Source organism: Hoplias malabaricus, chromosome 2, assembly GCF_029633855.1.
Source record: "Hoplias malabaricus isolate fHopMal1 chromosome 2, fHopMal1.hap1, whole genome shotgun sequence".
In the NCBI taxonomy this organism is placed as follows: domain Eukaryota; kingdom Metazoa; phylum Chordata; class Actinopteri; order Characiformes; family Erythrinidae; genus Hoplias; species Hoplias malabaricus.
The window spans coordinates 30662788-30675129 of NC_089801.1; the positions used below are offsets into that span (position 1 = coordinate 30662788).

At 37.4% G+C, this 12342-nt stretch overlaps 1 protein-coding gene across 1 annotated transcript in view; it reads left to right on the forward strand.

Annotated features, from left to right (window-relative positions):
• The window catches only part of LOC136673323 (ribosome-releasing factor 2, mitochondrial-like), a 31295-nt gene extending 20227 nt beyond the window's left edge, over positions 1-11068 (forward strand). The window contains exons 2-9 of the mRNA XM_066648729.1: positions 2490-2550; positions 2641-2829; positions 3046-3126; positions 3222-3370; positions 3682-3822; positions 3926-4025; positions 5051-5260; positions 10746-11068. Of these exons, the coding sequence (XP_066504826.1) occupies positions 2701-2829; positions 3046-3126; positions 3222-3370; positions 3682-3822; positions 3926-4025; positions 5051-5260; positions 10746-10850 (915 nt within the window). The 5' untranslated portion in view covers positions 2490-2550; positions 2641-2700 and the 3' untranslated portion in view covers positions 10851-11068. The remainder of the gene's footprint in view (positions 1-2489; positions 2551-2640; positions 2830-3045; positions 3127-3221; positions 3371-3681; positions 3823-3925; positions 4026-5050; positions 5261-10745) is intronic.
• Positions 11069-12342: the final 1274 nt, after the last annotated feature.

The following is a 12342-nucleotide window of genomic DNA, read 5'->3' on the forward strand; positions in this document are numbered from 1 at the left end:
TTGTTGGGTCTGGCGTACTGCATCTTCCTCTTCACAATACCTATAGATTTTCTATGGGGTTAAGGTCAGGCGAGTTTGCTGGCCAATTAAGGACAGGGATACCATGGTCCTTAAATCAGGTACTGATAACTTTGGCACTGTGTGCAGGTGCCAAGTCCTATTGGAAAATGAAATCTACATCTCCATAAAGTTGGTCAGCAGCAGGAAGCATGAAGTGCTCTAAAATTTCCTGGTAGACAGCTGCGTTGACCTTGGACCTCAGAAAACATAGTGGACCAACACCAGCAGATGACACCCCAAACCATCACTGACTGTGATAACTTTACACTGGACCTCAAGCAATGTTGATTCTGTGTCTCGCCTCTCCTCCTCCAGACTCTGGGACCTTAATTTCCAAAGGAAATGCAAAATTTACTTTCATCAGAGAACATAACTTTGGACCACTCAGCTGCAGTCCAGTCCTTTTTGGAATTGAGGCGCTTCTGACGCTGTCTCTTGTACAAGAGTGGCTTGACACAAAGAATGCGACAGCTGAAACTCATGTCTTGCAAATGTCTGTGTGTGGTGGTCCTGCTGCAGTCCAGTCTTTGTGGATCTCCCCCACATTTTTAAATGGGTTTTGTTTCACAATCCTCTCCAGGGTGTGGGTATCCCTTTTGTTTGTACACTTTTCTACCACATCTTTTCCTTCCCTTCTCCTCTCTATTAATGTGCTTGGACACAGAGCTCTGTGAACAGCCACCCTCTTTAGCAATGACCTTTTGTGTCTTGCCCTGCTTGTGTAAGGTGTCAGTGGTCGTCTTTTGTACAACTGTCAAGTCAGCAGTCTTCCCCATGATTGTGAAGCCAACAGAACTAGACTGAGACACCATTTAAAGGCCTTTGCAGGTGTTTTGAGTTAATTAACTGATTAGAGTGTGGCACCTTTTCACAATATTCAGATTTTCTGAGATATTGAATTTGGGGTTTTCATTAGTTGTCAGTTATAATAATCAAATAAAAGAAAAACATTTGAAATATTTGTCTTGATAACATTGTGTGTAATGAATGAGTATAATATACAAGTTTCACTTTCTGAATGGAATTACTGAAATAAATCAACTTTTTAATGATATTCTAATTTTATGACCAAAAGTGTCTAAAGCCTCTTCTAATGTTCTCAGTCAGCTGGTTCTGTTTATATTCTTAAATCTTTTAATTTTCATTGTATCTTTGTTAAGTAAACGTTAGTTTTTTAATTGTATCTTATCCTGTAGGCTGCTACTGTTTGTTTCTTGATGAGAGAGCTGCTGGAAACTGAATTTCCCTGAAGGAGCCTTCCCAAGGGATTAATAAAGTTCTATCTAATCTAATTTTAAGAGCGGCATTGTAGCTAAATGCTGAGGCAGGTCTATAAATGACTCGCTCGACTCATATCTCTTTAGCAGATCTGATAAATACGCTGGTTCTACACCATGAAGACATTTATAGACCAGTAACACTATAAGTCTAATGTTTAATGGTCTTTTTTGGAAGTCCAGTTAAGAGGGAATTAATCCTGCTAGAAATAAAAGCATGGATATGTTTCTCCAGGTCGGGTTTATTCAGAAAATCTCAAATTTTACTGAATTTCTTAAGAAGGTAAAGTGCTGATCTGGTAACTGGCTACTAAAACTGAGTCCTGTAGTATGCCAAGGTTTCAAGACAGTACATTTTACAGTTTTAGATTTTCAAGTTGATTAATTTGACCCTCATTACCATTATTATATAAAACATGTGGATTTACAGGTCATTTTGGATAAATAAACTGTGAATGTTTATTTCATTGGTTAATGATTCAACATTGGTGTAACTTTCCTTTAATTATATGTATTCATGTATAAGTATTCATATATAAAGGACAGGAAACGTGACACAGTTAAACAGTTTTATCAAATAATACAATAGTTTCCTTTAGTGGTGTATAGCACTGAACATCTTTGACGTGCTGCCCTCTAGAGGTCGATAGAAGGAAGCGCACGTTCTCAAAGCCTTCATTGTTATCTGATCAGAAATTTCACGGCAGATTTTCGAAGAAAAAGCGAATCCTCCGTTTTATTACTAAATTATCCCTGAAAATGTCGCAGTCTTATACTCGGTTTAATTGATTTATTTTTACATGATAATAACAATCATTTGTACATCAAATAAGTTACACGTATAAGTTACACGACAATATGTAATATTTTATCTTAAAATTACAGCTTCAAAATGGCTATGATGCTTCACTGACCTGTTATAGGGAGATAAGAGCCTAAGCATGTATCGCTTGTTTAGTTTAAGCTTATTATTACACATTATTTTAAATCAACATCCTTCGAAAGTATAATAATGAATTAGGAACTCTGTTATCTAGCAAGTTTAGCAAGATCTCTTTAATTTTTTTTTCATTTTTATTTATTTATTTATTTGGTTATTCTTGTATTATTTGAACATTTGAATTATTTGGACATTCTACATTTTCTTCTCAGCCTGAGTTATTCTTTAGAAAGCATCAGGAGGAAACTGAAGGCCAACCCTGTTCTTCTTCAGGTAAAGTTTTACCCACTGATCCATTAACTCCCATTCTAAACAAAAGTGGACCATTCATTGATTCGTTGTAATTGTGAGTGACTTTGACAGGTTCCCATTGGCTCTGGAAAAGGCTTCACGGGATTGGTGGACTTGATCACCAAGCAGCGAATGATGTGGCAGGGGAAGTCTTGTTCCGAAGATGATGGTCGTGTCTTTGAGAGCAGAGTCCTCCAGTCCACAGATGATCCAGAACTGTGGGAAGAAGCCAACAAGGCAAGAGGAGCTCTTTTAGAACAGGTACAGTTGTCATGGAAGAGATGGTGTCCCCAAACTTTCGGCCACCTGAGCAAATACGCTGGTCAGCCAAAATACAATGTGTCTGATCCACGTACTGTTCTTGTGCTTTTTTTTATTTTTTAAACAGGAGGTTTTTATTTTCAAAGCATTTGTATATTTCTGAACATTGTAAACATTATTAACAAATACTTACAAGCTTACCCATGTTCTTTGCAGTTAGCAGATGTGGATGATGAATTTGCAGAGCTGCTTTTGGGAGAATACGGAGACAATTTTGATGCAGTGCCTGCTGAAAAAGTAAGCATTAGGTACACTATCTCAGCTAAGTGGAGGGGTTTGTATATTTTAGGTTCCCTGTACAGTAAACACAGTTGAACATCTTTGTGTTTCAGTTGCGAGAGGCTGTGAGGAGAGTGACACTGTCCCGTAAAGCAGTTCCTGTGCTGTGTGGCAGCTCTTTGAAGAATAAAGGTGTTCAGCCGCTGCTGGATGCCATCACAGAGTATCTCCCTGCTCCCAATGAGAGGAACCACGACCTGGTGTACGTCCTGTTTTTTGTTAAAACTTCAGCATCTGGGGATGGCTAGCAAATATCACATCAGTAAATATGGCATTAGGAATGTAGTAAAATTGAACTTCAGATAATGCTAATAACCACCAACTTGTTAAATTGTACCAACAGACAATAATTATTTACTCAGCTTAATGTGGCATCTCATGCTTCAGTGTACATCAGACCTAAACAGGGCTAAAAAATATTATGAACCTACGTCTACTGACTACAATAAGATGCAGTTATTAATATGACATAGTAATGAATGTGTTTTGTATCTTCTGCGTGTGCGTTCTTAGGCGCTGGTATAAGGACGACTTGTGTGCCTTGGCATTTAAAGTGGTCCATGACAAGCAGAGAGGGCCTCTGGTGTTTCTCAGGATTTACTCTGGCTCTTTGAAACCCCAGTCATCTGTTTATAACATTAACAGAAACGGAACGTAGGTCTAACATCACTGGCATTGATCGACAGACTATACACAATACACACAGACAATTTAAGGGCTAAATTGCACCAAACGTTATCATTCTTTTGTGCTGCAGAGAGAGAATTAGCCGAGTGCTGTTGCCCTTTGCAGACCGCCATGTTGAAATCCCCTCACTTTCTGCAGGAAACATAGCCCTCACTGTGGGACTCAAACAGGTGCTGATTTCTATTAAAGAACATTCTAAAACGTCTCTGTCTGAACCTAAAGACTGAAACAGGACTGTAAAATGGGTGGGACATGACGTGAATCATACACTGAGATTGATTAGAGTTTGAACAGCTGGTCTTTTGAAAGCATTTGGCTCATATTCTTGAATCAATTCTTTTGAGCTGTTCATTTAAAGGAGTCATATGTCTGGTTCAACTGATTCAGTTTCATTTTGAAGAACTCTCATAACATATTCACAGAACTTCTGAAGTGTTAGTTCAGTTATAACTTTCCCCACTTCCCTGTAGTACAGATGTGTCTCCAGCTGTGTGCTGTATCTGTCAGACAGTGTTCAGGTGAATCACATTTCATGTGCAGTGTGATTCTTAATCAGTTCAGCCTGAAATGCCTCAAGCATGACATTGTAAAGACTGTTCTCTGAGCCCCCTGTTTGATTTTCGTGGTGTTTTCCCTAAAAGCAGTCGTGATTATTGGTAGTAAATTACCAAATACACTTCTCTGTCACATCCTTTAGATCTTGTGATGAGCAGACTCAAACATTCGTCAATGTATTGACTACAAACTAGTGCAGTATTTTCACTGATTGATCGGGTTGTGGTTGGAGCAGGAAAATATCATTTGAAATTATTTGCATGGGTTCAGAACTGACCTCATGTGACTTATCTGTGAGGAATTTGCTGTGTTCTCCCTGTGTTAGTGAGGGTTTCCTCCCTCAGTCCAAAAAACCCAAAAATGTTGGCAGGGACCGGAACCATTGTGGCCCTGAACTGGATATAGCAGTTACAGAGTATGAAAGAATGAGTGAATGAATGAGTGAATGAAGAAAGTTCCATTTTCATTTCAGCTTGACTTTAAAAACCAGGCCAAAACTGGTTGAATTGGTTCTAAATAATAAATATATTGGTTATTTATTATTATACATAAACATAGGAAGAAGCATATGTTATTCTTACTTGTGTTTTGGTCTCTTCTGTATTATATAAATTGGTGTGATGTGTTTTCTCTGACTCAGACAGTAACGGGGGACACCATTGTTTCATCCAAAGCCTCAGCAGTAGCTGCAGCCCGGCGGGCTCAGAGAGGAGTTGAGGAGGCTCAGAATGGAGTTGAGGAGGCTCAGAGAGGTTCGGGTCGAGAGAGCAGCAGTCTGGTGCTGGCGGGAGTGGAGGTGCCTGAGCCTGTTTTTTTCTGCACTATAGAACCTCCCACCATGTCCAAACAAGTAGGTAACAACTCAGAGGAGCAAACACAATATACAGGCGACACTGTGTAGACTAGAAATCAAATCCTCAGCCTAATCCTATGTTTTAAGATGGATGAAGTGTGTGGTGTTTATGATCTGGTTTCAAATACTCTTTTGATCATTTCTTCAAAAATGTATATTTAAATTTTTTAATCAATCAAAATCTAAAAATCAAATGTTTTCTGCAGTTGTTTATTATTTTACACTATTCAACTGGGTGCATTGTGTTACTTTTACCATACGTCAACTGAGTTGATGTGTAAACCTTATTTACAAAAAGAGGTCTGCACTTTACTTGGTTTTACCTCAGGTTTCATAATCTACTCTCACAGATTTATTTCAGATGGACACAGGTTTACTGATTTAAATACGCAGGTTAAGACAAGGCTTCCCAAAATCTCACAAAGATGGCAAAAGCAGCAGTGAACAACAGGTTTATTTTCTTTTATTTAGGTTAGGAAACCATCTTTATATTGTGTCTACTTCTCCAGTATTCTTTTGACTTGTAATTATTAATATGTATCACAATCTAAAATGTTTCAGTAACAATGATATAATGTTAAAACACATTTTCCATATTTCAACATGCATTATTCACAGCATCTGTCAAAGACGTTAACTACAGGGCGCTGCAAGCAGTTCATTGCACTTAATTTTAGAGTTAGTTTAAAAATATTAATATTCACAAAGTCAATGGGTATTGTACATAATGTTATTGGAATTATATTGTAACGACCAGAAATGATATCATGATAAGTTTTGACCATATCGTCCAGGCCTATTGTGAGTATGGTTTTTGGTGATGATAATGATGTACTGTTTTTGCTTAAAAAGCTTAGATACATTGGGTCCTTTTTAACTCCTCCTTTCAGTGCTGCTACTGGCAGATCTTGAACCTGCTTTGAACTGTCTGCAGATGGAAGACATCAGCCTCAAAGTCTGGAAAGACCCTGATTCTTTAAGACTGTCCAATGATAGTCCTTTCATTTGATGAATGGAGTAGATGGAGGCTGTTAAATTGTGAAGCAGGAGATGAGCTACACTCAGTGATTGATTAAAAACATGTATTCATTAATAGCCCTTAAACATACTAAAAGTAGATTAGATAGGAGACCAGAAAAATGTAGCTTGCCTGGAACCAAAATCAGCTTTTTTTCATACTCTTTTATTTAAGAGCGTCTGCTAAATGCTTTAAATGCAGGCTCTCAATACCTACTAAATATCAAGTTACATTCACATACATTAGGTTTTTTTCCACATATGATGATGATTATTATTATTATTATTATTATTATTTTATCCATTTCCCTCTCACTTTGCATGTTATTTGCATAAACAATCCTGTAGTATGAGAGAACTTACATTAGGACCCTTACAAGTGGCCTACAGATAGACCATCCTCCAGTCAGTAAGAGCTACAGGTAGGACAAAAGACCTGTCAGTGAAACTCAGAATAGTTAGGAATGTGTTAATGTGAGGAGGAGTGGTCAGGAGGTTACCTGAGAGAGGTGTTGTTGAGATGTAAAAAGGCTCAAAAGGCAGGTGAATCTCACTTTTAATTGTTTATTGTGACACCACAAAATTCAGTATACTTGAGATATGCCGTGCCCAGGGAGGACATGCACGTATTCACATATTGATGATAAAATAAAACTTTGATGTAGTATGTGAGCATTGTTTAATTTTCAAAATGTACCATTAACTCCTACAGTCCTCATAAATATGGAAACCTAGCTACAAAACAGACCATTTCGAGTTAATCTTGTATGTGATGTTGCATTTCTGATGCTTTATTCGTATTTGACATAATGAAGCATGTTGTAATTTACCTGGGGGTTATGAAGATAAACCATTAAATGTGCTGTTCATGTCTGACAGGAAGCAACTTTTCACAGGATCCACACCTTCCAAAAAGTAGAAGCTGAAGCATATTTCTTTCATATGACTCAGATTTTAGCCTGTGCTTCTTTTCAGCACGATACAGGAGAGACAGTCAAGTCATTTACATACATCAGTCTTAAAGGCACAGTAACAAAAATCAGTTGGAGTTTACATGAAATTCTAAGGTGTGGCAGTGTGGGATATTTAGAAAGCTCAGCCTGGTCTGAAAATTAATCTTTCAGCAACAGTGTACAAAAACCCATTTACAGCTTCGGTTATAAACAGTGAGGTGAACACCATGCAGTGACTCAATTAGAGGCCTGACCTAAATCCTGTTAAACTTTTGTAAACTTTTAAACCAAAACCAAAAGAAACACACACACACACAAAAAAACAAGTAGCAATGTCTCAGAAGCCTTTTATTTATTAATAAGTACTAAATATTAAGCATAATATATTACTCCCTGAAATGTTATTATGTTCAAATGATTGTCATTTTCATGCCGTATGGTGGCGCAGCGGTCACACAGTTCCAGGGACCTGGAGATTGTGGGTTCAAGTCCTGCACCAGGTGACTGTCTGTGAGGAGTTTAGTGTGTTCTCCCCTTGTCCACGAGGGTTTCCTCCAGGTGCTCCGGTTTCCTCCCACATTCCAAAAAAAAAAAACCAACACACGTTGGTAGGTGGATTGGTGACTATAGGTGTGAGTGTGTGTCCCCCTGTGAAGGCCCCACCTTGTGCCCAGTGATTCTGGGTTCGCTCTGGACCCACGGCGACCCTGAAGTAGATAAGCTGTTACAGACAATGAATCAATGAATAATTGTCATTCTCATGTAGAAACTCAACAAATTAAATCAGTTCATCCATTATGGACCAAGCCATTAAACCAAGTCTTAGACTATGGCATTTTCAGGGACAAATGTGTAAATATAGTAATAAAACCGAGGACTCGCTTTCTCTTTAAGAAACTGGCGTGAAATTTCTGATCAGAGAACAATGATGGCTTTGAGAACGTACGCTTCCTTCCATCGACCTGCAGAGGGCAGCACCTCAATGATATTTAGTACTATACACCGCTAAAAGAAACAACACATTATATTGTTTTATAACTGTCAAACTGTGTCACATTTCCTGTCATTTATATATATATATATATATATACTTAATTTACAGGAAATTGACACCAATACTGTCAAATTTAAACATTAACAGTGAAATATAAACAAATTCATTCACAGTAGTGATGTGGTGAATGTCTACAACATAAATGCAGCCATTTTATTTACTATCCAGAATGACCAGCACACGTTTTATATAATAATGGTAATATTGGGAAAATGAATCATCCATCCATCCATCCATTATCTGTAACCGCTTATCCAATTTAGGGTCGCGGGGGGTCCAGAGCCTACCTGGAATCAACTTAATCAAAATCTAAGCTGTGCTCATAGTGACTCCCTGTTCCTAACATTACTCATTATTCGTTGTTGAATTCAGGAGGATAGTGAACAACTTCTGACACTTGTGGGTTTTCACCAAACAACGCAGTGTATTATGGGTATCTGCTAAGCTATTTGCTAAGGTATATCAGTTATACATGTTATTGCGGTGCATTGTGGGATTGTGTGAGTGCACTTAAAACTCTGCACAATGTTTTCAGACACCACTAGGCCTGCAAACACAAAATAATGCACTAGTAAATACGGCACAGTTTCAGACACAGCGTAGGTTTTCTGCTAATGTGTTCCTTTGACCCCACAATGTGTTAGGCCTTAGGCACCATATCTGTAACCATTCTTGTTACAGCCATCCGTAAGGTTCTTTACATGCATTCAGCTATTCAAATGTCTGGTTTCTATCCACTCTTTGAACAATGCAGACTTTACGTTCAGACTGGATACGTCAAAACCCTCTGGATGACTTTGTTTACATTCAATCCATACAATTATGCACATTGCTGAAAAATAATACTCCCCTTCAGTCCACAAGGTTGTCGAGGGCTTACACCATTATTCACAACTCACAGTAATGTGCACAGTTTACATGTGTCAAACTAGATTATGGTTCAGTGTCCATAAACAATTAGGCATAAATCCACTGATGAAACCACAAGCTTACCTAGAAACAACAGAATCTGATACCTATTCTGGTACATATTCATATACAAACCCAGGTCCAGAACAAGTTATGGCCGTGTTGGAAATGCAAATGTAAACTGAAATCAGTGATGATGAAAATTCTATTGACTTTCAAAACAGAATTAAAACACTGTTTGATGTCTACCTTATGTTTGTGTGGGAATGTTCATCACAGACATATAATGGTGTTTACTGCTGTGGTTTCTGAAGGATTAAATGTCCTGGATTTATTTTATTATTATTTTATAATTATAAAAAATATTTTTTTAATATAAATTGTTAGCATTTAGCTCACAGAGATTTCTCTGGATTCCCAGAATATATATGCACTGTAAAATAAGAAATTCAAAATCTTCATTTGGCAATGCATGTCCTTTTTTTTTTTTTGCAGAATTGAGGTTTGTATATTATTACCTTTGGATGTCAACTTCCCCCTGTATTTCTCTATTTAACTTCTCTCTCCCTCTATCTCTCACTCTTGTTCACTTAACCTCCAGCCCCCTCCCTCCCCCCTTTCCTCCCAAAGGCAATTTATGAGATGCTTTCCTTCCTATCTTATCTCCAGTGTTGTTTATGACTCTGTTTCTCTGTGGAACCTTGAGGCCCTTGAAGTAACTGATGCAGAATTGATGCATGGAAACTAATGTAAAACACAAACACACATTAGATGCTTCTTAGTATGCAAGAGCGCACTTACACACCCCAGTGCAACATGAGCAGTCACAGCACATTGGTTTCTCATTCACATGACTATGTGAATATGGATTTTTGCTGATGTTTTTTGTTTTTAGAAATGCCAATTAATTATGACATGGTTGTAATAACTGTGACATTACAAATGTACAATACTGCAACAACTTTGTATGCATTCCCTGAAAAAAAAAGAAATACCCAAGAACTGCTTAAGTAAATATAAGTAGGTTTCAGTCACATTATTACACAAGGATATCCTGATACCTGAAATAGCATATCTTGTCTCTGTAAATGTTATCGCTGAAAACATGTATGCAGTTTCTGTGCGGCCTAGAAACTTGCTCAGTCAGAAATCCTTCACCTAAGGTGATACCACAATCACATATGATTGGAATGTCTTTTGTGACTCATAACTAATCATCCAAAATCACCACCTAACAGCACTAATGCTTTTACAGCTAAATACCATCAAATTATAGCTGAGCAAGCGTTCAAAAACCTTTGGTTATATAATGTATATGTGCATAATTACAAAAGTAACAACTGTAGCTAATGGCCATGCGCATATTTACATGAGCTGTACCACTTTAACTCTGTAATTTAACAGTAATTACACCATGTATTGTTACATTGTAGTTACAGGTATTACATGTATAGTTAATGCACAAGCACACAGTTATTGTATTAAAATATAAACTGAGACACAGGAACCATTGTTATTTGATTATAACACACTGGAATTTTCTCAACAGTTCAAACACCTTCATGAAGTACAATACAGAAATGAAAAGAGGAAGTCTGCTGTCTACAGAGGTCAGTACATGAATGTCCACTTTGCAGCAACATTTAGGAAATAGCCCCCACAAGCAAAACATCACAAGGTCATATTTCTGTAAACAGAAAAAAAATGATCAAGCACGGGATTCCTTTTTTAGAAAATCTACAAAGGTAGAACTGTTTTGTTCCAGGGACGAAGGTGAATCGATTTTCAGTTGTGGTTTAAACGTTCACCCTTTGTTCCTCTGACTCACACAGTCTCTCTGTCTTCCTCAAACACAGGCAAATAAACATGAACAATTAAGGAAGAATAGTTAAAAATGTTCTGCAGTAATGTCGCTGAACTGTAAAAAGAAGGTAATTCAGAGTGTTTTGATGTAAAATGGCTCATTGTAGAGAAACCTGCTGGTGAGGAACTAGAAGTCACAATACCTACAATTCAATTATAAGACAAAAGGAAGATGTTTTCCCCAGTCATAGAAGTGCGGCCAGAAAACAACAAAGAATGGTCATTATTAGGGGGCAAGGCTGATTCTACAGCATAGTGTAAAAAAAATAAGGCTAAATACATGTCAATGTCAAGGCTTACATCACAGGAAAGACAGGAGAAATGATTTACAAAAAAACTAAATCACTTGTTCACAGCATGTGCACATTAGTTTGGGATCTGGAGCCTTCCAAACCACAAACTGTGAAACAAAACCTAAAGTCAGAAAAGTGTGTCCTGGTTTTGTGCTGCAATCAGCAATGAATGGTTCTGTGTAAATTCATATGTGAGCTTAAACAGAGCAAATTAAAATGTAGAAATATTAGCGGTTACATATGGTGTATATGACAAAAGAGAAGAAAGAGGACTGAGTGAAAATGATTAAGCCTGGGGGATAATGTTGCTGTTATGTTTGATCCTTGTGGTACTTTGGCCAAAGCATTCTATAGACATGCATGCCATGACCCCAGAACTGGGTTCACTGGTGGAAACATTTTAGAATATTTTCGCTTTAATAGTTTGCTATGACATTGAGTGAGTGCTGAGTCTTGACCACAACACAGCAGCCATTTTAGGCCAAACCAATATGACTGAACCTGTTTTGTGAACATTTTTATATGGAATGATGCTGAATAAAAAGTGGTAAACATGAATGAAAAAGGTATTCTTTAATGTCAAGCAGGCATTTTAGGATTATTGTTGTTTATATATATATATATATATATATATATATAATTTTTTTTTTCCCACGCCAACTCACACTTCCCTCAGAAGTCCCAGATAACAGTTCCAATGTTCCACAGCCAATACAGAGGGATTTTATACGCCTCCAGCGAACAATTGGCAGTGGGAATTGTGACCTTAGACTTGTGTGCCGCTGCTCTTTTTGTTTTTTTAGAGAGATTATACAAGCTATGAATATGCAACTGAATGTGTCCACAATACAAGTACTTTGAAGTAACATTAGTTGATTTTGATCTCTACAAATTTTTTGGCTAGTGAAATTTCAGTTGGAATATTTAAGTTATAAACAACATAACAGTTAGTCCCTAACACCAAATGGCGTTAAAAAGCCAAGTTTGGTT